At 38.5% G+C, this 25,625-nt stretch overlaps 2 protein-coding genes across 9 annotated transcripts in view; both read right to left on the bottom strand.

Moving 5' to 3' along the window:
* adgrg6 (adhesion G protein-coupled receptor G6) overlaps nt 1–890 on the bottom strand; it is a 122,953-nt gene extending 122,063 nt beyond the window's left edge. For all 7 annotated transcript variants that reach the window (XM_076273018.1, XM_076273020.1, XM_076273023.1 and 4 more), the window contains exon 1: nt 720–890. In XM_076273018.1, the coding sequence (XP_076129133.1) occupies nt 720–721 (2 nt within the window). In that variant the 5' untranslated portion in view covers nt 722–890. The remainder of the gene's footprint in view (nt 1–719) is intronic.
* Nucleotides 891–2,652: 1,762 nt separating this feature from the next.
* Nucleotides 2,653–25,625, bottom strand: part of vta1 (vesicle (multivesicular body) trafficking 1) — a 47,491-nt gene continuing 24,518 nt past the window's right edge. Inside the window, exons 2-8 of one of the 2 annotated variants that reach the window (XM_076272646.1) lie at nt 20,020–20,114; nt 12,371–12,498; nt 8,480–8,555; nt 5,563–5,674; nt 4,499–4,687; nt 3,732–3,809; nt 2,653–3,286 (exon numbers count right to left, since the gene is read on the bottom strand). In XM_076272646.1, the coding sequence (XP_076128761.1) occupies nt 3,141–3,286; nt 3,732–3,809; nt 4,499–4,687; nt 5,563–5,674; nt 8,480–8,555; nt 12,371–12,498; nt 20,020–20,114 (824 nt within the window). In that variant the 3' untranslated portion in view covers nt 2,653–3,140. The remainder of the gene's footprint in view (nt 3,287–3,731; nt 3,810–4,498; nt 4,688–5,562; nt 5,675–8,479; nt 8,556–12,370; nt 12,499–20,019; nt 20,115–25,625) is intronic. The other variant, XM_076272647.1, reaches the window with a different exon arrangement.

Genomic DNA, 25,625 nt, shown 5'->3' with positions numbered 1-25,625 from the left:
ACATAGCCTAACTTATTTCATGTTTACATAGCCTAACAGTTTATTAAGTTAACAACTGGTCCTACACAAATGAATGTAGCCTAGGCCTATGTGACTAACTGTTTTTCAGTTGACGCAATTTACTGAGGACTTGAATTCATTACATAACTGCAAAGCTATTAAACAAGAAGACAAAAAAAGGTTTGCATGCCATTATGTTCCTACAGTCAGTCTGCAATGAATACTTGTAGCCTACTGAAAGAAGACATTTGTCACTGGAATCGCAATATAGGCAGTAAGACCAATCACACTGGTGTGCCTGTTCAATGCAAACAATCAGATATCATCAGAGGTTGCTAGTAACAGAGTTGGTAGCCTATATGGCAAATAACTGACTAAAAATCTTTTTTTTTTTTTTTAAATACAGTCTGGTTCAGTCCTAGCCTTATGGATTCTATTATATGATCAAGGAGAAAAGTGGCTACCAAAAGCGTTTTCTTTCAGTTCTGCTAAATAGACTGCATTTCAAATCAAATACACACAATCAACAAGTGTTACCCAATACAGCCAACCACTTTAAAAAGCACTAAACAGTGCTGTTGTGTCCTGTAACATTTAATTAGGCTAGGCTACTCACTCTATAGGCTACTCTCCATCTCTCTCTTAAGTTTAACTATCTTCACCATTTCTACTTACCGACTGTGGAAGGCAAAGGATCATGCAGAAATATTTGAACTTACATCGTTTGTCACTGAGGCTCCCCCGTCTGTAGAAACATTTCGACCTATCATCCAAGTTCTCAGATTTTAGAGCTGTTAGGCTACTTCAGCAGCACATGAAAATATTCAATGATACCGGACTTCTCGCAAATTGTGATAAATTGTAGTTGCCTCTGCTTCTATCTGCAACAAGACAATTACAGCTGAGGAAGTCGATGTAAGTGTTCAAGTCCAATCTCGAGCTCTTGCGCCCCACCCTGTCATCGAAGCCCTTGGGAACTATCAAAGTGACCTTAACATACTGCAATGCTAAATCATTTCATGCGCAGCACACGCCTGAGTTCGCGTCTATTCAATAAAACAAAATAAATACACGCCTACATTGAAAATGGCCTGTAATAGTGAGACACATTTCACATAAAAAAACAGCCTGACGAACATCAACCCTTTTGGGGTTTTAATTCTTCCTTTTTATTTTGCTTTACAGTCCTTATTCCTAGTTCCTAAGTGTTCAGTAGCCTATAGTCATATTTTTGCCATCAAACCAGCTAAATGTGTTTGAGTAGCCTATATTTGAAGAGTTTGGTTCCAAAACTCTATATTCACCATTTTTATGAATTGTCATAAATCAATTTGTTTAGCAAGTAATTTCAGTAGAACTGTAATTTGGTATTGTTATTGTATGTATCTTTACTCAATCAAAACAATACAACTGCAATTTGATTGATATTACCTGAAATAACATGACTTTAATGTTTTTAAAAATGGTTAGGATAGCGTTTTAGAACTAAACTCTTCATTTGAATAGGCCTATCAAGTATTTTAATTCTCCATTTGTTAGGGATTATCAGATAGCCTACTTTTTGTGTTTTTCATGATTTAAGCACAAAGTATATGGTGTATGGACATCCTAATCTCCATTAGACCTACCACGGTCATAAATACTTTTTATAGCCTAGTCCACTCATTTTGCAAAGATCTGTTGTGAGGATAATCTCAAAGGAGGGTTCCTTTGACAACCCTCTTTAGTAGGCTACATAGGAGTCAGACATTGCACAAACTGGAAAATCCCATTTGATTTCAATTTGCATGCCCTCTACAGTCATGGGCATGGCAGAAGGAAGAGATTCAGGCAGATATGGATGGCTACACTGATTGTTCCGCCAGTTTGTGGATAAGGCAGGTGCCATTTTCTCACACTAATAAAAAAGACCACCACAACCACACTTACCACACAAAGTTAACACATTGAGCATTAATGAGAGAAATTTGAATATCCCATTGAACATCACCATAATTAATCTATTGTTTCAGTGTTTATAATTGTACAGTATATGAAATGTAAATGCTAATGTTAACTTTAAGTAGCTCTAGGCAGAATAGAATAATACAGATGTAGGATCTTGAAAAGAAAGGTGAAGAGAAAGGGGGTTAAAGAGACAAATGGAAAATGAGAAGAGAGAAAAAGTGACAAAAGGGAAACAAGGTGGAGGGAAAGACAAAACAGAAAACAGGTAGGTTACAACACAAACACGACAATGCGGTTACACTGCGGTTAGGTGTTGCACACAATTAATTTACAACTGTAATCTAGTTAACAGTGGTCTTTGAGTAACTGTCTCAAACTATGCTGGTCCTTGAATTTGAAGGAACTGGGCATGGAAAGTATTTGAATTTCATGTTTAAGGTCTTGGAACCTTGCAAAGATATGTCCACGGCTGTGTGCTCTCAAAAACAATCCTCTGTTCCTGTAGTCCTGGCTCTAAATGGGAGAAAAAGGGTCTAAGACCGAGCCCTAGACTATTCCAGCCTATCAATGCGACTCCACTGGTATGGAGGAAAGGGGTGTATTTGATCAGTGATTGAGCTAAGATATCAACAACCTTTGTTCAAGAACACCACATTTAACTACAAAACAATAAACCCTTCACAAATGCAGATATTGTACAGCATGTTGAAGTGTTAAAGATAAGTTTCAGGTTTTTATTTGAATCAGAATTGAAAAGCAAAGCCAAATAAGAGGCACAGTGCAATGTTATACAGGATTTCTGCTCATTTGGTTATGAATTTTAATTCAACATAACCCACACAGCTTAAATATCAACATAGAAGAAGAGAAGCATATTTTAGATTTCCAGCAGACTTTCAAGTTCAGCATTTTGTGTATGAAAGAAATCAGTATCTAGCCTTACAGATCATACCTTATACCTTCACTCAGACGACGTGCAATATATCCAAATCTCCATTTCATATAATACAGTAGCAAAGGACGACTATGAAATACATTAAAATAGGTTAAATGTAGAGACACAGTGGCCATTGTATTTGAAGTCATTTTCTGTGCTCCGAGAATCACTCTTTCCTGAAACAGCTGTGGCCTGGCTCATGGCTCTGTAGTGGGGCTCTTTTCAACTAGATGAGTGATAACTCTGAACAATGCCTTCATTCTTTGCCGGTGGTGAGCAACTTTAGGGCCTTCTGCAAGTTTTGAATGGCAGTGGTCACATCCTCATATTGCAGAGCACTGCCAGCATACTTGCAGTACTTCTGAGCCCGGGTAAAGTCTTCTGGAGTAAGCCGCACATCACCTGAAAAAAGCATGATAACCAGAGGAATACAATATTTGTTGTCTTATCATCTTTAGCTTACTTTTTTCTTTTGGATATTTCTCACTGTCTGTGTAAAGAAAATACACAAAGATAAATCTCTCCCATCATAATTGGAATATATTCTATTCACTCTAAAACCAACACACGTCATATCGTCATCATATGACAATCGTGTTTTGATTCACGTTTGCTTGCCTTTCAAATAAGAAAAGCTAAATGTGTGCTAGGTCAAGCTATACAATAAGAGCAAACTGAATTTCTCAGGTCATATTTATTTTTTTATTAGACAACTATATTGACTATATTGAGCCAAATTAATTGCTCAAGTTTGCCATATCTTCATGTTATAGCTACTTAAACCCTTTCAAAATCCATACATTTGTACATGTTGGGTTTACAATGTTGCTGTTAGTGGAGATCCTACCTTCTTGGTTTGTGTTCAGTAAAGATGGGTCAACTACTGGCATGCTCCTGGGAACTGGCACTGGCTTCTCAGGTTCTGCTGGGGAAAGAAATCGTTCTTACATTCTACCCTGTTTGTGTGCATCTGTCCAAACTGCTCATGTGATTCAAGTTTTAAGAAAAAAGACTTATAAGAGCAGCTTCCTTCTCCCGTGGGAAGGCATCTGGGGATCTGGGGATGCGTGGCGAGTTTAACCAAATCAGGTTTAAACAGCTTTGGTTTGACCGAATGTGCCGTAGACCACTCAAGTTTATTCCAACAAGCGCCAGCCCAATGAAAATAAAGGTTTATACCTCACTATCCCCCTCTGAATGGTGAGGATGATTCTCTGAACTCCTTTGCAAAGGTAAACAGTCTGGGTGGGCTGTGAGTTGATATTGTGAAATGGGCCAAGTAAACCTTGGTAGCCTAAGCTAACTTTAAATTACCTAAAGGGTACTCTAAAAGCACAAACCTTCACCAAGGCCAAATGTATCACAAAACATTACAGGAGGTGGAAATTTCACACCATGTTGAAAGGAGCAAAAGAAAATGGAAAATGGAACAAATTAGAGTTGTTCCAAAGTATAGCATGTGTTACTGTGTGTCTGTTCAGTCTATTGGATGTACGCCAACATGAGATGGATTTTTTTTCCGCCATAAGATGGTATTCACAAACTTTCTACAAAGTTGATATCTAATAGCCAGCATTCAAATTCCAATTTCAAATAACTAGAAACTTTCCATACCTGCTGAAAAGGGAATCTCAGCAGGTGTGTTGGCTGGAGCATGAGCACCTGGGGATATCTGAATATTGTTGCAGTTGGGAGCAGCTGTAGTGGCAGGTCCTTGATCAGGTGTGTGAAAGGATGACTTGGGCTGATAAGGAGATGATGGGTCCTGAGCAGATGACCCATCATCTGTGCCGATCATGTCATCTGCAAGACACACACACACACACACACACACACACACACACACACACACACACACACACAAAATGCTATAAAAAAAAGTTCAAGGGGACCCAATTCCAAAATACCAGAAGGATGGCTTATTTGACCCATCACAATACATATTGCATGCTTAAAGAAGCCCTATGCAGGTCTGGTTATTCCTTCGCTGTTTCTGGGTTTTCGCCTGATTTGGGCTCGCATTATTCACGACATAGCTCCCCCTGCAGCTTCGGTAGCAAGTGACTGCTACGCTAAACCCCCAATAGCTAGCGAGCTAGCATCAATAAACCAAGCTAAACACATAGGGCTCACAATAAAACGGTCGAGCAAAAATCACATTACAAAAACGAAGTTCACCCAAAGGTAGGCTACTTACAATTTCAACAGCAACAAAGCCAAGTCGGAGTCCGTTTTGCAGTCTTCTTAGAAACTACAATCTGACTAAATCTGACTACATTTTCGAGTATTTCCGCCGAGTTACATCCGGATGTGTTCCGACCGTGACCAGAAAGTTGCATATTCGGTTTTTCCGCGTAGAAGCACTAGGGGGAGACGAAGCACCCACCAAACGACCCAAAAAGTGTTGTAGAACCATCAGAACGACTCTCAACCTGCATAATTAAGGTCATTTTTGCTAAAATTGTTGCATAGGGCCTCTTTAATTAAAATCAGTTCAAGTTTCAGCTTTTCTCAGAGTTAAACACCCTATATTTTACATAATCCTGTGAGGTAAGTACCCATAAGGCATACGATAACAACTTCAATACTCCAATAATATCAGAGGAAGTCACAGAGAGGCCCAGAAAAGTCCCAAATGTACTGTAATAACAGGTATCACAGCAAGTGTCACAATTTACCATATGTTTCTCCATCCATTCCAATTGGGCCAGGTTGAGGGGTCTCGCCATTCTTGAGACAGTTGTGAATGTGAGTTGCCTTCCACCTTGCATATTTCCTGTGCTGAACGTTCTAGAGAAATAAATAATTTCAGAGAAAAGATTACAATTTAATGTCTGTATGTGGTATGTCTGTATATTTTTATTTTTTATTGTCTATGGCTATGTCTATGTCTAAAGTATGTCTATGTCTGCATGGGAAAGTAAGAAACGAAATTTCAATTCTTTGTATGACCAGTGCATGTAAAGAAATTGACAATAAAGCCGACTTGACTTGACTTGACTTGACAATTGGTAAATCTGTTGGCACAATGTTGGTGGGAGAAAAAGCAGTGTAAAATGCATGGGCCTAGGTTTAGATGGGGACCATGGTGACTAGTCCCCATCAATATTTTGAGATGACAAAATTGTCCTCACCAATATTTTAGCGAACTCGTTGGTGTAATTTGGACCGAATTCGATGGCCTGGATGACTGCCACTGTCATTTGATTGGCTGAAACCGAATGGGGGACTCTCTGACACGCATGTGAATGTCAAAGCATAGAATACTACTTTGCTTCGTGGTGTCACTGCAGTGTTTCCCATACATTGACTAATCTGTGGCGGGGCGCCACAAAATAAAAATCGGCCGCCACAGATTAATGTTTAATTTCATTTAATTTAAATTAAATATAAGGTCAAAGCCTTGCATTGCCATTGAGCTGCGCTTTTTACGCACGCAGCCTTTCCTTGCCCCGCCCCGCTCTCTCTCGTAGCCTGCTGCCACTCCTCTGCATGTGCATTTAACAAAATATTCATGATTGTTGAAGGATTGTTGTTGCCACATAGAAACATTGCATAGAAGACGTCTGGCTAAATTGCTATTAAATCCGCTTAGCATCGTGACCATGCTGCGCAAATTTGTTCAAAACTCTGCTAAGGCCTTATCACAACATAGTAGGCTACATTGAAGAGACTAAACTTTAAAAGTTAAGTTATGAAATCAAGCAGTATCTCAAAGCTAACGTTAGAATACTGTTTGGATGTCGAATTTAGCATGCTTAGCCTATTTACAGCTGCTTGTCAATTTCGTTGAAGGGCTCATTTTATTGACTCTGAATGTTTGCAAAATCCCGATGTAAATGGAAAAGTGTTTTCCAAAATTCAAAACTGCTTGTCCCAAGGGGAAGTAGGCCTACGAACCTTTATTTTAACTATGCAGCCTTTCAACTGTGTTACAATTGCAAGGCCTAACCAGAGATAATCTCAGAAATATTTTTTAATGAAAAAAATTACTAAAATGTTTTGACTAATATTGGACTAAGATACGCTACCTTGAGTTCTTCTTTTGACAGAAACTAGACTAAAATTACAAGACGTTTAGTGAACTAAAACTTGACTAACAAAAATGTTTATGTGAATGACTAATAAGGACATTTGACACAAGACTAAGACTAAGATTACAAAATGGGGGATACGTGTCCCTACCCAAGCTGAGATCAAACCTACAGCCTTGGTAAAATATAAACATTGATGTATCCCTGTATATGGATCAAAGTATTTTTTCCAGATTGTTGAAGAACACAAGACCAATGGATTAATGTCAAATGACATGAAGGGGTACAGACTGTAAAACATTGGGTTTACATTTGTTACATTTACATAGGGTGTTCTAGACATGTATATTTTCCATTCATTTCTCAGCTACTAACAAGTTTATAATATCACCCGTAAATAATTGTTCAAATTGTATAACCAATTGATTTATTTATTGTTAAATTGCTATATTCTTTTTTCCTTATTTCCTTATTTCCTCTTTTCCTTATTTCCTTCCCTTTATGTCTGTTTCATCACTGTGCTTTATTGTAATACTTGCCATAAGTATTGTTCCAAGAAATGTAAATACCAAGAATTGGACAAACCTCAATAATAAGGTAGTCATTTGGTCATTTCTTAAAAAACATGACTTTCTGTTCACCAATTATCCTTTCCAATACTGTCCAACATCTAGTGCTAAATGTTTCGCCTTTCTACCGGTAATCCAACACTACTATTATTTGTACCACGCACAGTGTGAAACAGCAAGGTAAGAGTACCACTAAGTACGATCATTGTCACAGGGCACTGTTCTCCTGAGAAAAAGTTCCCAATGAGCTCTTTACAGAAGGGAATTCTGCCTCCCCTTGGGGAACTGCTGCACTCAGTGAATCATTGTCAGTTACTCCAACACAGGTCGCTCCTTTGTATTTAAAGACATCTGTGGCCATGGTGACCAGCTGACATACATGAATGGTATTAAAGTGTGATTCAATGGTAGCCTTACTATTTGACTTTTATTATATTATGTTTATGGTTCTTAGCCGACACGTTTGTCCAAAGATTGTGAATATGTAAGGGATAATGTATAAAAACACTGGTCATTATCGGAAAATAAGTCTCGACAGGGTGAACAGGGTCTTGCTTCGTCCTGAAAGGACTCATTTTCCAATAATGGCCGGTGTTCTATATATTATCCCGCTTATTACACGGCTACTTCCCAAAACGAAAAAATAAACTCCACATTATATGACTCTTTACATTGATTTGTTACCGTTTCATCGTGGCTTTTGCTGAGAAACAAATAGTTCGCAACACACGCTGAACTTGAATCAAACATTCTATAGAACACTTTTGAATGAAGTTCCAATGCAAAAAGTGACCGGACTACTTGCGGAGTGATATGAATGACATTAATTTGAAGCACAAAACCCATTTTCCTTGACAGCGGTCCGTACATTTTAGAATATAATAAAATACAGAAGACAATCAAGAGAAACAAATTCCATGTATTCACATATGGTATTAGCTGCTGAAAAAGATTAGAGACGTATCAGACAATGTCTAGGGGGAGGGACTTACCTCCTCTGATAATTCACCAAATACTGAGAGAACATCGATCAGGAGGCTAGCTGTGTAGAATGATTTTATCATATTTCTGTAGAAAAACATAAAAAGTGTTACGAAGGTTAATCCTTTATACAATGTCTGTTCTGAGCATTTCTGGTCAAACACAATGTTGGTTTAAATCTTATCCAAGGGTGAATTGCCGATCTGGACATTCTGGGAAAAGTCCAGAATGGCAGTCCACCCAACGGCCATCAGCCTAGGTTTATTGACCTACAGCATGGGTTCTCAAAGTGTCGCCCACATACACATTGTGTCATTGAATGTGTGTAAAAAATAAACAGAATCAAGCAGGAGCGGGAATCACCCACAATCTTTTAGGTGACCGAAGGGGGGGTATCTGACACGCACGTAAGCATGTCAAAGCATAGGCAAAAGAACAACAGACAACAGAATAGAAGTCACACTATCATGATAGTTACCATGTCACTGACTGTTAATTACATTAGAATCTTGCAGTCGCAATAAACAATGGAGACAACTTCCTGTTTCTATATTCTGTTTAATGTATCTGTGAATGTAGCCTGCACAACGCAAATAAATAAAAGATAAACCATGGTGCACTTCCATACTCATAGAAATGAACATTGCAAGACACTCATCTCTTCTATGATCCCAGAAAGATTTTCTTTGACTTTTTTTATCTAATGACATAGAAAACACAATGAATTGCATCCACATGTCCTTGCACTATGTGCAACTTTTTTCCACTAACCTAAAATCGTGAAACTGAAAGCTACCTCTTAAAGTGGTGTGTAATTAGACCTACACACCACAAATGTAATGACATTAAAGACAAGTGTAATAACTTAAAAATCAATATGAAGTATTCAAATGATTAAATATTAGGGGTGGAACAGTACACAGAAGTCACGGTTCGGTTCATACCTCAGTTCAGACATCACGGTTCAGTACAAGTTCGGTACAACAGAGGGAAAAGCAATACAAAAATGCAGAAGGCAATTTGATGCAATCTCTCCCCTGAGCTAGCTACGACAGCCTGAAGTGTGCCAAGTAAGATGTAAACAGTAAACAAGTACCCCACATCATCTACAGACTCAATCTGTAACTTGTAAACAAAATAAGACAATCAGTTCTAAAACTGAAAATAGGCCTCTTATTTATGAAAGTGCAAATTACATAGAATAATGATTTTTAAAAACCCACTAGGCGAGACCTTCAACATCCAGGTTTGGTTGTATGGAAGGGTCTACAGTTTGCCTCAATATTTTTCAGTGTGTCTAATAATCTACTAACTGTGAAAATGTCACACTATTTTGCCTTCTTAAAAAATTGCTCCTTTCGTTTCATAAACGGACTAGCCTACAACTAGAAGTCACATGACTTTACCGTTTGCATGGTTTGTTTATTAGCCTGGTTAGCGTTGACACTTAACACTTACTGCCAGCTCTTCATGTGAGAGCACAACACAAGTTACCCTAACTGTTTGTACACATCGCCACCGACTTGAGCTGCAAAAGATACATGAAGTCATTCATTTTCAATGGAAGCCGGCTTCTCTCAGCTGCAAGAAGCAGCAAATCCGTTGGCGTCGCGTTTTGAGCAATCAGAGCGTCAAGCAAAAAGTTGAAAGTTGGTCAACTTTATGCTAATGAGCTATGACACTGTTCAGTGGCAAATGATTTGCAACGTAGAATTTTGCCATGTCAGAGCGGCCAAAACACCAAAAGCTTCCCCGTATTTTTTGACAAGCGTCCTTGACAGGGCAACCAGAGCTTCTTTTGCAGCTCAAGTCGGCGGCGGTGTGTATGTACAATAACATAAGATAATCACCACACGGTTGGCACCGCTTTCCATCTTTACAAAATGATTTTAACCCATAGGTTTTAGCCCTATTTGTATGTGTATAAAGGCTGGTGAAGCACTGCAGGGAGATGTTTCTTGTCTCGTTCCAGTGATTGGTAGACCTACATCTGGGTGATGGAGTCGTATGTACTGTACGTTAGCATGTTCAATGGATTTCCATTCACATACCCAACAACTGATGAAACAACGCCATCACACAGTCTTATCCACCACTCTCTCGCCTGTACTACTGTAACTGACGGGAAACCGAAGTTTTCCAAAACTTGCGATCCTAAAGAGACCTCTCTCTGACTGACTCACTCGACCGTCGACCTGACAAAAAACTGTAACCTACATAGGTGGGTGGACCTCGGCTCGGCCTCACATAGACAGTAAAAGAACATATAGCTCACATAGCTATAATATATAGCTCACATAGCTAAAGCGGGACTACAGATTAGGTGTCGGGACACTGAAAGACCGGGGTAAACGAAACTTGGTGGGCATGTAACCCCACATGGATAGCATGGAACCATCGTTTTTCGTTTTGATCTGTAGCCCCCCTGCTGTACTGGACCCCCGAAAGGAGGGTAGGGCAGACACAGCTTTCTGTGAATATCTTGAGAACCGTAGGGCCTAGGATGACCAATTTTTTCCGTATGTTTGCCTCCAGGGGTCATGTTAACCCATTCCATGTGCACACATGTGCATAAACAGATACACATGCACACAAATACATTCACAGTAATCATATGTATGACACATACTCACACAGTAGACATATGTACGCATGCATGCACATGCACAAACACACATACGCAGGCAAACACACAAGCACGCACACACACACACCCACACACATAAACATAAACGTGTACACGCACACATGCACACAATTCAAGAATTTCTCAGAATTATAAACAGGCAAGATGGGGGTGGGGTTGTATAAAATGAATTTTACATGTGAAATCTATGAACTAATCATGTCTTGGTACTTGTTGTCTAGCAGATACCAGTGAGAATTGAGTGTGGATAATGCAATTTAGTGAGACAGTTCGAATCATATAGGCCTTTCAGCATGATTTATTTTTGTGGAAAAAATGTGCTGGACTGGGCGGTGGTCATATTTTGTACCGCTCTGCGGTACATCTAGTTTATTTTTATACCGTGAATTCTCTGTGTAAATTCATGCACCGAACCATGACGCCCGTACCGTTTCGCCTCAATATGAATACATCTACCGTTCCACCCCTATTAAATATTTTTAGCTATTAGTAATTATGCATTAGATACCATAAATTATTAACAAAATATCTAAAGTTTAGGGCCTATATGAATTTCAAAATATGAAATAGAAACCTATGACATAAGCCATCACTTTCTGTGTGTGTGTGTGTGTGTGTGTGTGTGCGTGCGTGCGTGCGTGCGTGTGTGCGTGCGTGCATGTGTGGAGGGTCGATCAAAGTCTAGGGGCCACAAGGTGGTGGGGGCCCCCAAATGAAATGTTTAAAAAATCGAAAAAATATCAAAATTTAAACTTTTCACTTGGCACCGGTATCGAAAAAATTATTTTGCCATTGTGACAACAGTAGGCCTACTTCATAATTATGTTTGTCTGTACACATTTCTTCTCAGTAAAAGTCAGTAGCCACGTTTACATGGACACATCCATTCCATTAGAAACGGAATAACGGCTCATTCAGAATAAAAATTGTCGTATAAACACTTCTCTGAATTTTTTTTTAGTCTGAATGAAAATTCCTGATCCGATCAGAATTTTAATCGGAATGAAAGAGATTTTGTAGTCTGCTCCTATTCTGAATGAACAGCCGTACATACGGTCATTCGGATTGACTGCTTTATCTTCTCAAGGAAAAGTAGGCAACAACGGCTATTCCGATCAAAGATTCTAAAGTGCTTGAAAGCACCTGATCGAAATAGAACGTACCCCATGTAAACAGATGTCACAAATATGTTAAGGTCAATGTATCTTTAATTAAGTTTGTGTGCAGAACACAGCAAATAGTGGAAAGAACTTACTTGTGAAAGCGTCCTGATCGATCTTCATTATCAGCATAGAGGAACATTTTTAAGGCATAATTTTCAATGTGAGCATGGCCAACAATCTCCTGAGTGATGGATTCATTATCACTCAATTCTTTCTTCATCTACAGGATGGAGAAAATGCACACGTTAGTATAATCTTGTTTCTTACCTCCATCTGAAACATGGCCGATATCATTTGCATTTGAATGTAGTAAATCCATAGCCTGGGTGCCAGCCGAACTTAGTCCCGCCCACAACATTTGAGGTCGGGAAGTTCGGTCTGGCATTGCACCGTTGATGAGCAACTATGCTCGAACCAGAGCAGTTCGGACCAATCAAATCAGGCTTTACGATGGACAGGTGAGCAACAGTGCCTCGTGTATCACGTCATCAAAGCACGCTTAGGTTGATTTTGTTTGCCACAAAAATGTTGTGGCTGTAAGGGGACAGATGGCTTCTAAGACCCCATATGGAAAAATGCATATTATTTCAATGAGGTTTTATCACTGAAAACGATTATTTCTGAAAACTTTGGCCAAAGTTGAGATGTGGGAAAACTCATGGTTTAACTTTCATCAAGGGAAAACAGCGTGTTGCATTGTGACATGTTGTTCCCTCGTTTGTTTGAAATCTCTGATTGACCACCTGTTCGAGAGATTTGCGACAGCCTTCCCTAGCTGTTTATAACATGTTTGTAGCATATCGGTGTTCAACGGAATTATTTTTAAAAACGGAGGGGAAATATTCGTTTTTCCTAATAGCCTACCCTGCTATGTATCTCTTAGATTTCGCTAACGAGTGTTGTAGGAGATATTGACGGCACAATAACTTTTACAAGACCAGAAAACAATGTTAAGGCATTTGTGGAGAAGAAGGAATTGTGTGTTCTTCCGATAGACAGTAAAAGTTCTTCCTACATCTCACGGTAAGCTATTCCGATGCTCTGTTAGGTCTATCCAATTGAGTGCAGAGGCATTCCCCTGCTGTATCGGTTGAAACACGCCCCATAAGTATGTCCCAATGGAGCAGTATCAGACTCATATTCTGACTAGAATTTGAGTATGACAACATCAGGCTAGTAAATGCACATACAGCTCTAAAACAAGTTTTATCTACCCATAAGCAAATCACATGTTTTTAGTGAAAGTTATGTCAGAGACATTCACTGCAGATATCTGCATACCAGCTTTTAGCTAACAAATCCCGAAAGTTTCAAAAATGTATTTTAGAACAACAAATTCCAGATATCAGATACTCTGATGTCTTATGTTCCCTGTATATTTGAGATCCACAGGCTTCCAGTCATACGTGGAGATGTCACAGCACACACATGTTGTGATGCTTTGAAGTAGTTCATTGTCAAGTATGAGTACAGTTATACTTTGGATTGCTATTCAACTTTGGATGTGGGATTTGTAATTGGATTTGAATTTGTAATTTCCAATCTCTGTACCGTAATTTCCCAACTATTACCAACGATTTATACATTAATTTTGCAAAATTTCTTCAGCTATGAGGTTAATACATGGGGGCAGTTAATAGGGTATTAATATGGTTTTGTTTATTTTAATTTGCATAAAACACGGTCCTGCAGTTATACACAATTTACAGGAAATTACTGTATTCCCGACTTAGACAAAATGGCTGAATTTTGTGACCTCTCTTAGCATACGTATATACAAACATCTGAAAATGAGGCTATTCATAATTCATTATACATTTTTCAGTGGGTGTAGAATTATGGCCCAGTAATATCTCACCTTGAAAGCACATCATTCTATATTTTTTAATACAAGTTATGGTTTATTATTTTATAGAAAAGTCTGCATTCTCTCAATACACATAGAGCAAATCTTTAGTGCTACAATATGGCAGATGTGTTGATATATTCAACCCAATATAATTTAGCTGACAATGGGGTATCTAGGTTGCTATATCTGGCCTAAACTGTCTCACCGCCTAGTTGAATTCAAATGTTTAGTGTTAGTTATTCCACAATACATATCCCATGATAAAGCAGAAGGCATTCTAGTCTCACTTGCTTTTAAAAACAGTGTCAGGATTTCTTTAGCCTTGTTTAATATTGGAGATTTTAGTTCAGTTTGGTGGATTTAAAACAGAGGGTGGGTTTGGGTTGCTTGAATCTGTGCTGCTATTGAGAACCTCACAATCAACTGTGAAGTCAAATAAAATTAATGTTTTGCACTTTTCCTTGGATTATGTTAACTGATTGAATCTATCTTAATGATTATACAGTGCACACAAACCAACAACAACTAAATACATAGCTGGTAAATAAGATACACTGATTAATGAGATAATTCACTTTTTTAAAGATTGAAGTATGTTTGAGCTCTAAAGATTGAACTGTTGGTATATTCTAGGCCTATCATATGGTTTGAAGTTACTTGCACCCAAAACTCCACTCCTCTATAATTCAAGAGAGGCACTCTCTGAGACGTGAGATGTTACAGTCTGGTAGAGAGCTTCAGGTTTCCTTGTAAAATCTGTAAAGCAAATACTGATTACATTTCAACAGGTGGACTGAGGACGTATGAATGGGCTCACTGTTCATGCTTTAATGAAATCTCAATGAATCTTTTAGAAAGGGGCCATACATGACACAATACATCACTTGTGTGCAAAAAATGTGGAAAATGACTGAATGTGGAAAAAGGAGAATGCAAGTGGGAGAATGTGATTTTGTTGCTTTTTCTGATTAAGTGCAAACAGGATTGGAAAGCTCAAAAAGTAAGTATAATTATTCTGAAGATCTAAGGCGATGTTGTGAAAGGTTTGTGTTTTTACACTGAATGTTAAATGTTGCCGGTCAAACAGCTGACTGCTACAAAAGGTGGAACAGTTGTTTGAGTAAGCCATACACTTTAGTTTTGTATGATGCCTTTCCTTTTAAACACTGCACAGGCAACAAGGAGGCTAAGGTTACAGAAACCCAACCCAATTTGTTTTTACAGCATTCTGCCTGGATATGCACCCTTGTATGGAAGCTAAGGCTTCCTGTTACTATAACATTTAAACCAGTAAATGTCACCACTGCTGAAATAAAGGCTGTTTCAAATCCTTAAGCCGACCTAATTGGTCCCAAAATGTCTATAAAAATACCTGAGCATAAACAAAAACAGTGGTCAGGCACAGCTTGCTGGCCCCTTTTAAGAACACCAATAAAGCCTGTCTTTTGAACTCTTGATATAACTAGGAAGCGGAACAAGGGTGTCTTCGTTTCATCTTTAGTCAAAGGAGACAAACTAGGGTTTTTTCCCAGAGCTTAATAAAGACTGAGTCAAAGTCTGATTGCGATTTTATCTTGAAAGACACCATTTTCTTTGTAACCATTGTTGTGTTTTCATTGTCAGTATTATAAATCAATACGTAACACAGAATCCACAAATCCTGTGCTGTACAATTCCACAATGAGAATCTATTGACAAAACACTTAAGGGTTATACGGTGTCAAATCAGACAGAATCAGAAAAATTGCCATACCATCTCAGAATTTGCTCAGAGTTTGTCTACATATTGTTTAGGTCCCAAAATAAAGACCAGCAATATATTTTTGTTCAATTTTAAATGTCTTCATATTTTCTTTGTCTTTGTTTTTTTAACACTCAAGCCCCTAGATTCAGAAGAAAAAGAGTGATATTGAGTACTAACTTCTCAACCCACATAGCATCAAATCGGTCCTCTGTCTGCACATACAGTACTTTATTAATGTTGTGCCAATATTTGAGGTATCCACAGCTTATTAACATGAGGATATTAAGCATAAAACGAGGTATGGTTGCATTATTTGGACAAAAATGGTATGTGGGGTAGCTAATCGGAACATCCCATCTACAGTATATGGAAACCCAGCCCAATGTATAATAATTTAGTGTTAGATGGAGTTACAACAAACAGAGGTATAACAATATATCTTGTTCCTGGGGAGCTCAAATTATTTATGGTACATTATTGATACTTTGTACATTAAATGGCCCTATATGTAACTACTTCCAGTTCCCACTATAGCTACTGCATATACCATTTCAGTCCTTTGATAATTATGATAATGACTTAAAATTGAAATCTTCCCTTGCCCAGATCATCTGTTAAGATTCAAGTTCATAATGTAAAATTGTTTTTGAACAATTACTGAACATCGCCTTAACCTTAACTATAAATTGTAGTTAAAGGAAAACTCAATTTTGGCAATTTTGAACATCGAGCCTTGTTGATCGAGGTCACAGAGTATTGTCGGTACAAGGAAACAAGGATTTGAACTTAAACTTGACTTAGGACTTAAACTTGAAACAAGGTAACTAAGGCATGTTTTCCACAAAAAATGTTACAGAGTCCATGGTAGAACTTCAGACATTACGACAAAGTAATGTGGCAGAGTACCTTTAACTAGTGTATTGTGTTTAAACTGCGAAGTGCCTGCACTGTCGGCAAACTTCTTGTTCCCTGAAGTTCTGGGGTAGCGACTGCAACATTCGCAGTTCATGGAGTTCGTCTCCTTACAGTACCTCAACCAACTGAATTCTCGGAAGAACGAGTCAATAGTACGCTTGCTTCAGTTCAGATGCACGTAGCAGGTTGTGATACCTGTCTCTTTCCCACAGACGTTTACGCGCGCTCAATTATCTATAGGACCCTCCCCCGCCACACATTACAGTGGCCATTCCCTATCCTTCTCACACTCATTGGCCTGCCACAGATTCAGGATTCACTGATGCGCCCCTTCCACGTTTAACATGTAAAAAAAGGAGGCAAATTTACTGGTCGCACATGTGCGACTGGATGTAAAATTCAGTCGCACTCTCTTAAATTTTGGTCGCAAAATGCGACCATTTGACCTCCAAAACCAAGCCTCAGAAAAGTTACTAGAAGAACTTTTGATTTTCGAAAGCATTTACCCGTGACCAGCAACTTGCTTTACTAGATAGTTGATGCCTTATTAGCCTTAACACTGAGGCCCCTAACTTTTGTTATGAAATTAGGTTCATGTTCATGTTATTATGCTCATGCAAAATCATCTACAGAATTAACTTTAGGTCATGCTCCAGCAATGAAATTGAGGCCTGAATGTTATTTTATAAAACACTCTGCAGCTTTTGATAATTTTAGTCGCTAACCAGCCTACCATTGCAGCTGGTATGCTCATATATGGCCTATAATTGAGAATCATATATGCAAATATAGGTACTAATGCTATAGGGTCTTTCCCTAGGAGAAACTAAAAAGACTTTAAAGTGCCTTGAATGTTTACAGCAACAGTCCAATTTCTTGGCCATTTAGCTCTTTTGTTTACAACCGTGGTGCAAGAACTACAAATCCACAATGTAATTTGGCCAAAATATTATGCTCTCTGTATTTTGTCAATTTCCCAACATGACAACATGACAAACTCTAGCACCAGCATCAGACCGTTAAACCAAAGCAATTCTAGATATGACCTTGGTGAGTTGAATTAACAGTTTAATTTAATTCTAGTTCCCGATAAAGTTGTAAAACTAGTCTAACTCAAGGTCGCTACACCTGGAGACATAATCAGGTTTTAAAATTACTGGGGGATTTGCTTGAGAACAAGACAGGTGAGATTAATTATATGCCAGCAAATGACAGGGAATGTAGAATATAGCTGTGTGTGAGGGGCAGAAAAGTAGATATTGGGCAAATACAATCAATACAAGAAGATGGGGCAAAGCACAGAATAGGAAACTCCTAGTGGTTGTTGGAAGGCAACTACAAGTTCCACAGTGTACTTTGAGACCAGATATGATTTTGCATTCAGAGAGTGAGAGTATCAGTCAGCCACAACACTTCTGCTAGATTTTGGTTTTCAAGGACGGTCACTGAAAGGAGCTGTAAAACAAAAAGCTGTTGTTGGAGGCTGCTGAAAAAGCAAGTCAATGGCTATGGTGCTCACAGACTCCTTGAGGGTCATGTTGTAACTTGAATTGACTAAGATCTGGAATTTTGGCGCTATGTTTCAAGAGTGGTAGTTGTTGGTGCCACTATCAAGGGCTTGCATGTCGGTTGGGTATGTTGCTGATCGGATCATAAACAGCCACAGCAATGAAGAGGAATGACTGAAGGATTTATGATGTTGTTTGGTATGTATGTTGCTGATTGGATCATAAACGGTCACAGTAACGAAGAGAAATGACCAAAGAATGTCCTGGTATTTATTGGTGCCCTCATTAAGGGTTTGCGTTTTGTTTGCATATGTTGCTGATTGGATCATAAACGGACTGAAGAGTTTGTTGGTATTTGTCAGTGCTCACATGAGGGGCTTGTGGTTTGTTAGCAGAGAACCCATCCTGACTGTAGAGGGGTTGAGTGAGACACCAGAAACAACTGTTGAGCACTTCTGGAGGAGTCATGGGCCTAATTCAATGAACCACCCATGAAGGAAGGTGCCTGCTTGATAGCCACAGTGAAATACTCTTCAAATCTGGTCTGTTGGTGGTGTTATTTGCCCGCAAAGGTTGATTTTAGTGACTTTGTTTTTGACAGTAAATATGCTTGGTTGTTGATTGGCTGCTGTGTGAAATTCCCTACCTATAGCACTAGGAGTTTAACATCTTTATAGTGTATATTTGGGGGGGGGGAATAGTTCCCGTTAAGTAAGCTTGGAGAACCGAGATTTCAAGGAAACTGGACGTTCTAACTAATGGTATCTCAGTTTAATATTACAATTGTATCAGCCACATAGCAAACCTCAGTAAAAAATGTTTGCCAAATATCAGTACCAGGGAGCCTATCCTAACCAATCTAGCTTGAAAGCTCAATAGTCAACCGAAGTATAGGATATGTGTGACATATGTTCAGATGCATGTATGTATTTGGCAATATTTAGTATTAATAGGTAAATAGGTAAATAGCCATTCAATACATCCAACTAGGATACAGCATTTAATTCAATAAATCTTTCCAAAAAACCAAAGGTCCTGGAATGCCTTGATTTGTTAATACCTAAGAGATATTCAGCTTACCATCACTGATTTGGAAGCTGGAATCAGTTACTTCAGTTTTTCTCTCTTACAAATGACTCCAGATTGGTTAATTAACAAAATAACTGGTGATAAATGTAATAGTTAATTGATAAATTGTTGCAGCCACACTAAAACTAGATGAAACTATATGTTCTTAATGACAGTGTGCTTAGTGCTTCAGGAAAATATGACACAAGTTAATTTGTATTACAGTCATTGGAAGACCAAGCCTGGCTAACACCAGACCACTTCTGATTTCCAAGGGAGGTAAACAATGAAATTAAACTTAAACTGGTGCATTAAACTCTTACCCAGTCTTTTCGGAAGGTTTTAAATGCAGTTGTTTACTCAATTCCAAAGAAAATGCACATCCAAATCATATAACTGGTTGTGTTGAACAGTGATGCTAACTGTACTGTGTTTGTCATCAGATAAGCGGTTGTGATTGGTTTGCAGAGTGAATTAAAATTTGCTAACAGGTTCATCTAGGTTCACCCAGGCTATGCAAGACCACGACTAAATTTAAAATGGCTGTCGAAATTACCACTGAACACGTTTGGATTGGATCACAAATTGAACAAATATATCACTAGTCCCTACAGTTGATATCAGGTAAACCTTTGTATGTGTTGAAGACATTCTTACCATTTCCAACTGATCCATTAGTTTAACAAGAAATTTCCTGCATTCTGGGCTCTTACTGTCCAGTTTCATGCCTGTCTGCATAGAATAGAGACGACCTAGAAAACAACAAACACAAAAACATGTTAATCTCTGTGTCTATGTTTGTAGGTATGTATGATATGCTCTTACCAGAGCACTCATGTGTGCATGTGTGTCTATGAATGTGTGCATGCTTTTTCAAGCATCCTTTCAGGCCAACAGGCCTGCCATGCAAAGTTCAAGAGCAGCTGGAAAGTCAGATTTATTTCTCTCTCCTACACATGACAATGCATCATGAAACTGAATTAGAAAACTAGAACATGTAATTCCAGGGAATTACCTGTGCATGAAAATGCAAAAATGGCTGCTAAGTAAAATATTGTTAAATACTGGGTAACACTTTACTTGACAGTATCGACATAAGAGTGACAATGACACGGTCATGACACATGAACCCTAAACCTAAACCTTAACCTACCCTAATCCTAACTCTAACTTGTTATGACAAAAACCGAATGACACTTAATATATGAAATTATGAAATTATTTTTATTGAGTTTTCTCTGGTATCCACATACATTCAAATTATACTTACAATGTATATATTCTGTAGAGGCCAATGAAGACACATATTCCACAATGAACATACCAACAATTCAACAGTAACAGTGTAACATTCAGAACATCACTTAAATTAAACAAAACCAAAGTACATCACAGAGATATAAGAAAAAACACTCACAAATAAACACACACACAAAAAAAAATAAATAAGGGGGGGGGTGTTGCAGTGATTCCAAACAATGATCATACACAAGGTCTGAAATTGTTTTCTATATGATCTATAAATGGTCGTCATACTTTCCAGAATTTCCTTTCTGAGCCTCCTAAGGCTATCCTTATTCTCTCTAACTTAAGATGGGCCATAACATACCACCCAACGGCCATATGACGGAGGGATAACAGACTTCCAGTTCAGTAAAATGATTCGTCTTGCTAACATACTTGTAAATGCAATGACAACTGATTGTGAAGTTGTACATTCAGACCCCAAAGGTGCAATCCCAAAAATCCCAATCAAAGGGTCAGGGTCTACGTTTCTGTTAAAGACCTGTGTGTACGTATAGAAAATCTCAGACCAAAATGTACCTAATTTAGAGCAGGACCAAAACATGTAAAATAATGTTCCTGGTGCCAGATGGCACCTTAGGCATGTTGGATCAGTATTAGGGTATATCTTGGCAAGTCTTGCCCTTGATAAGTGGAGCCTATGAACAATCTTAAACTGCATTACACCGTGTCTAATACATATTGAAGAGGAGTGTACCCTTTCCATTGCATAATGCCAATTCACGTCCAAGATCTCTCTCCCTAATTCCTCTTGCCATTGCTCCTTAATATGGCTAAGTGAAGGTGTGGAGATACTTTGGAATATTTGATATAACCTAGAAACTGATCCTCTCCAGGATGGGTTATAATGGAGGCACTCGTCAATCCAGTCTTTATCTGGCTGGGCAGGGAATGAAGGGAAGTTTTTTCTAATGTAATCTCTCACCTGCAAATACCTAAAGAAATGTGCCTGTGGGATTGCATACTGTTGAACTGCCAGTTGGAAAGTTAAAAAGGAACCATTTACAAACAAATCCTTAACATAGGCCAAACCCTTCCCACTCCATAGAAGGAAGGCTGGGTCCATCATAGATGGCGGGAAAAAAGGATTTGCTGCTATTGGACTGGATGGCAAGGTAGCTTTATGTTTGAAATGTAATCTAAACTGAGACCATATTTTAAGTGTTGCACTCACTACTGGATTATTGGTTAAATACTTTTTACTAAGAGGCGCTGGAGCGCACACCAATGCTACTAAACTGCCAAGAGGACATGCACTTTGCTCCATCAATGCCCATACTGGTTGACTCTGAGTAGGTGACATCCAGAATTGGATTTTATGTACATTGGCGGCCCAGTAGTAGTTAATAAAGTTTGGGAGACCCAAACCTCCTTCGTTCTTATGCCTTTGCAAAAACTCTTTCCTGATTCGTGGAACTGTTTTGTTCCAAATAAAGGAGGATATAAGCTTATTTAAATCTTTAAAGTATGCCTTGGGAATAAACACAGGTAGAGTCTGAAACAAAAACAAACATTTTGGTAGAACAGTCATTTTAACGGAGTTAACTTGCCCTACCAATGATAAAGGCAAAGAGGCCCAGCTGGACAGGTCACTCTTTGTGCTATCTAACAAGGCCCTAAAGTTTTTTTTAACAGATCTTTAAAGTTACTCGTCACTGTAACACCTAAGTAAGTGAAGCTATCACGTATTACTTGAAATGGATATGAGCCAAGAGACATCCGCCTAGCCTGCTTGTTCATAGGAAAAATAAAGCTTTTGGTCAGATTTACTTTATAACCAGATATCCTCCCAAACTCTGATATTATTTGCAGTACTTCAGGCAAGGAGCTATTTGGGTTTGAAAGGAAAAACATTGAGTCATCGGCATACATTGAAACCTTGTGTACACAATCCCCTCTCTTTACCCCTGTGACTAACGGAGATCCCCTAATAGCAACAGCAAGTGGCTCAATGGCAATGTCAAAGAGCAGGGGGGGATAGAGGACATCCCTGCCTGGTGCCTCTACAAATGGGGAAATATTCTGACAACATCTTATCAGTTCGCACAGCAGCCTGAGGGGCAGTATAAAGTATTTTAACTCAGGCTTGAAACATAGGGCCAAACCTAAACTTATCCAGTACCTTATTTAAATAATTGTGTTCAATACGGTCGAATGCTTTCTGTGAATCTAATGAAATTAGTACTTCTGGGACAGGGGATACATCAGAGGAATAGAGTAAATTAAACAATCTCTGCAAATTGCTAGACAAATGTCTACCCACCACAAATCCTGTCTGATCTACATGTATAATTTTGGGCAAACGAATGACACTTAATGACAGAAGCGTTATGTCATAAACGTTTATGACTTGTTTATGACATGTTCATGACAGTGTCATGTCACTCTTATGTCGATACTGTCAAGTAAAGTGTAACCAAATATTGTTTAAAATATAATCCAAGCAAAAAGATGGAGGTCAAATAGAAAAAAAAGTTGGCGGGAGTAATAGTTGATGAAAACTGACAGTTGGAATGGCTGAACAGTTAAATAGTGTAAATATTTAAATTATTAAATAGTGAATTAAAGAAAAGGTTGTCCTTTCTCAGGTTTCTTCTTATCTGAGTGAGTTCAATATATGCAACAAATTCCAGTCAGGTTTTAGATCTCTGCACAGCACTGAATCGGCCTTGCTTAAAGTCCAAAACGACATTCTCTTAGCAGTTGACTCTGGATCTTGCGCCCTCTTGGTGCTTCTTGATCTGAGTGCTGCATTTGACACCATCGACCATAACATCCTAATAAAACGCTTGGAGGATGAAGTTGGTCTCCAGGGTTCTGCTTTGCAATGGTTCTCTTCTTATCTTAGTGATAGATCATTTTCAGTTAGTTTAGGCAATTTCTCCTCTTCCTCTGCCCCTATAAAGTGTGGTGTTCCTCAGGGTTCCATTTTGGGCCCTCTTTTATTCTCTCTTTATATGCTACCCCTTGGCTCAATTTTTAATAAGTATAACATTCAGTATCACTGCTATGCAGATGACACTCAGTTTTACCTGCCTGTTAACACTGATGGCAATTGTTCATTGGAGAATATTTTTAACTGTCTCAGTGACGTTAAAAGCTGGATGGCAAGAAATGTTCTTCAACTGAACAAAAGTAACACTGATATAATTATTTTTGGCCCTCCAAGTGATGTTTCTATCTTGAAAAATGCACTAGGACCTCTCTCTGCAAACTGCCACAGTGAAGTCAAGAATCTCTGGGTTTTCTTTGACTCCTCTTTAAATTTTAATAAGCAAGGAAATAGTGTGGTCAAAGGCAGCTTTTTCCAGTTAAGAACCATTGCAAAACTTAAGCCCTTTCTGTCCTTCTCCGATCTTGAAACTCTTATACATGCTTTCATAACATCTAGGCTAGATTATTGCAATTCATTATATGCAGGCCTGACCCACTCCACTCTCAACAGACTTTAGCTAGTTCAAAATACTTCAGCTAGTTCAAAATGCAGCAGATAGATTATTAAGTGGCTCTAAGAAACATGAGCATATAACTCCTGTGTTGGCTAATCTGCACTGGTTACCTGTGGCGCACAGAGTTAATTTTAAATTTTTACCTTTTGTCTTCAAAGCCCTCAGTGGTTTGGCACCTAGTTACATAGGTGACCTACTAATTCCGTACAGCGCTCCAAGATCACTTAAGTCTTCATCTCAGAATCTTCTCTGTATCCCCAAAACACGCCTTAAAATCAAGGGTGATAGAGCCTTCTCTGTTGTTGCCCCCCAACTCTGGAATAGTCTACCTGTACATATTAAGTCCTCTCCAACCATTGACTGCTTTAAGTCTAACCATTGACTGCTTTAAGTCTAACTTAAAGACTTTCATTTTCTCCCAGGGCATAAAAAAAAAAAATTCTTGGGTTCCGGTTTCCGACCGACCCTGTCAATTTATGTGCGACCCAAATTTATTTTATGAGCTTGGGGAAGAAATAACACTAAATATATTAAATAAATCCACAAATAAAAGGCGAACTATAATTACATTAATTACCCCTTGCGTTATGTATAGGGATGAGCGTATTCTCTCTTTTACAAAGTAGCCCATGCACAGCTGTTCACGAAGACGATTGTTTTCGTCACTTACCAAGGCACTCGCAATTTTGTCCAAACACCGCAACTTTTTCGCAAATTTGACCAATCATCGTAGTTTCACCGTGAAATTTCACCTACCACAACAGTCCCTCGCGCAGAATATTGAGACAGATGGCACACTTACTTCTGCACCTTTTGCATATGACACCAAAGACTGCCCTAACGTGTTCGTTCCTCTCCAGTTTTGATGACAATAAATAGAAGGCTAACGTTAATGATCTGCTTACTTGCATCTCTCAACCTGGTGTTGCTAACCTACCTAGGCTATGAAAGTAAGTTAATTAAGGCCTACTTGGTTTACTGATTTTAGGCTATGCAACCCATTGGCAAACGTTTACCTGGATATGTCCTTTTAGCTTATGTCATGTTTGCTAGCTTGTGGGCTTAGTTTGAGTAGTGCTACCAAAATCATAGAAATTAATACAATTGGAAGACATTTACCTCTTCTATGATCCAATAATGATTTCATTCGAGTTGTTTTTTTAACATTTATTTTAACTAATGACATAGAAGACATTCCCAATTGCATCCACATATCGTAATGCACTATGCAAAAAGTGATTTACACTCGTAGCCGAACACAGTGAGATGCAAGCCTTCCAATCCACTCAGAAATGTACTTAGGCTACACTCACGTCCTTAAAGGGGCAGGCAGTCAATTAGACGTACACCACTAATGTAATGACATTAAACAGAAGTGTAGTCAAATAGTTTAAATCAATATGAAATTACTAGATACTTACTTGGCTATTAGTAATTATGCAGGCCACAGACTATGAATTATTAAAAAGATATGAACTTAATATGAATTACAAAATATATGAATGTATT

Source organism: Alosa pseudoharengus, unplaced genomic scaffold (assembly GCF_046254945.1).
Source record: "Alosa pseudoharengus isolate Yale_2024_CS ecotype anadromous, Long Island Sound unplaced genomic scaffold, YU_APseudo_1.1 YU_APseudo_1.1_scf_7, whole genome shotgun sequence".
Classification (NCBI taxonomy): Eukaryota; Metazoa; Chordata; class Actinopteri; order Clupeiformes; family Clupeidae; genus Alosa; species Alosa pseudoharengus.
The sequence above is the reverse complement of the archived record's forward strand: the minus strand, read 5'-3'. Positions and strand labels throughout refer to the sequence as shown.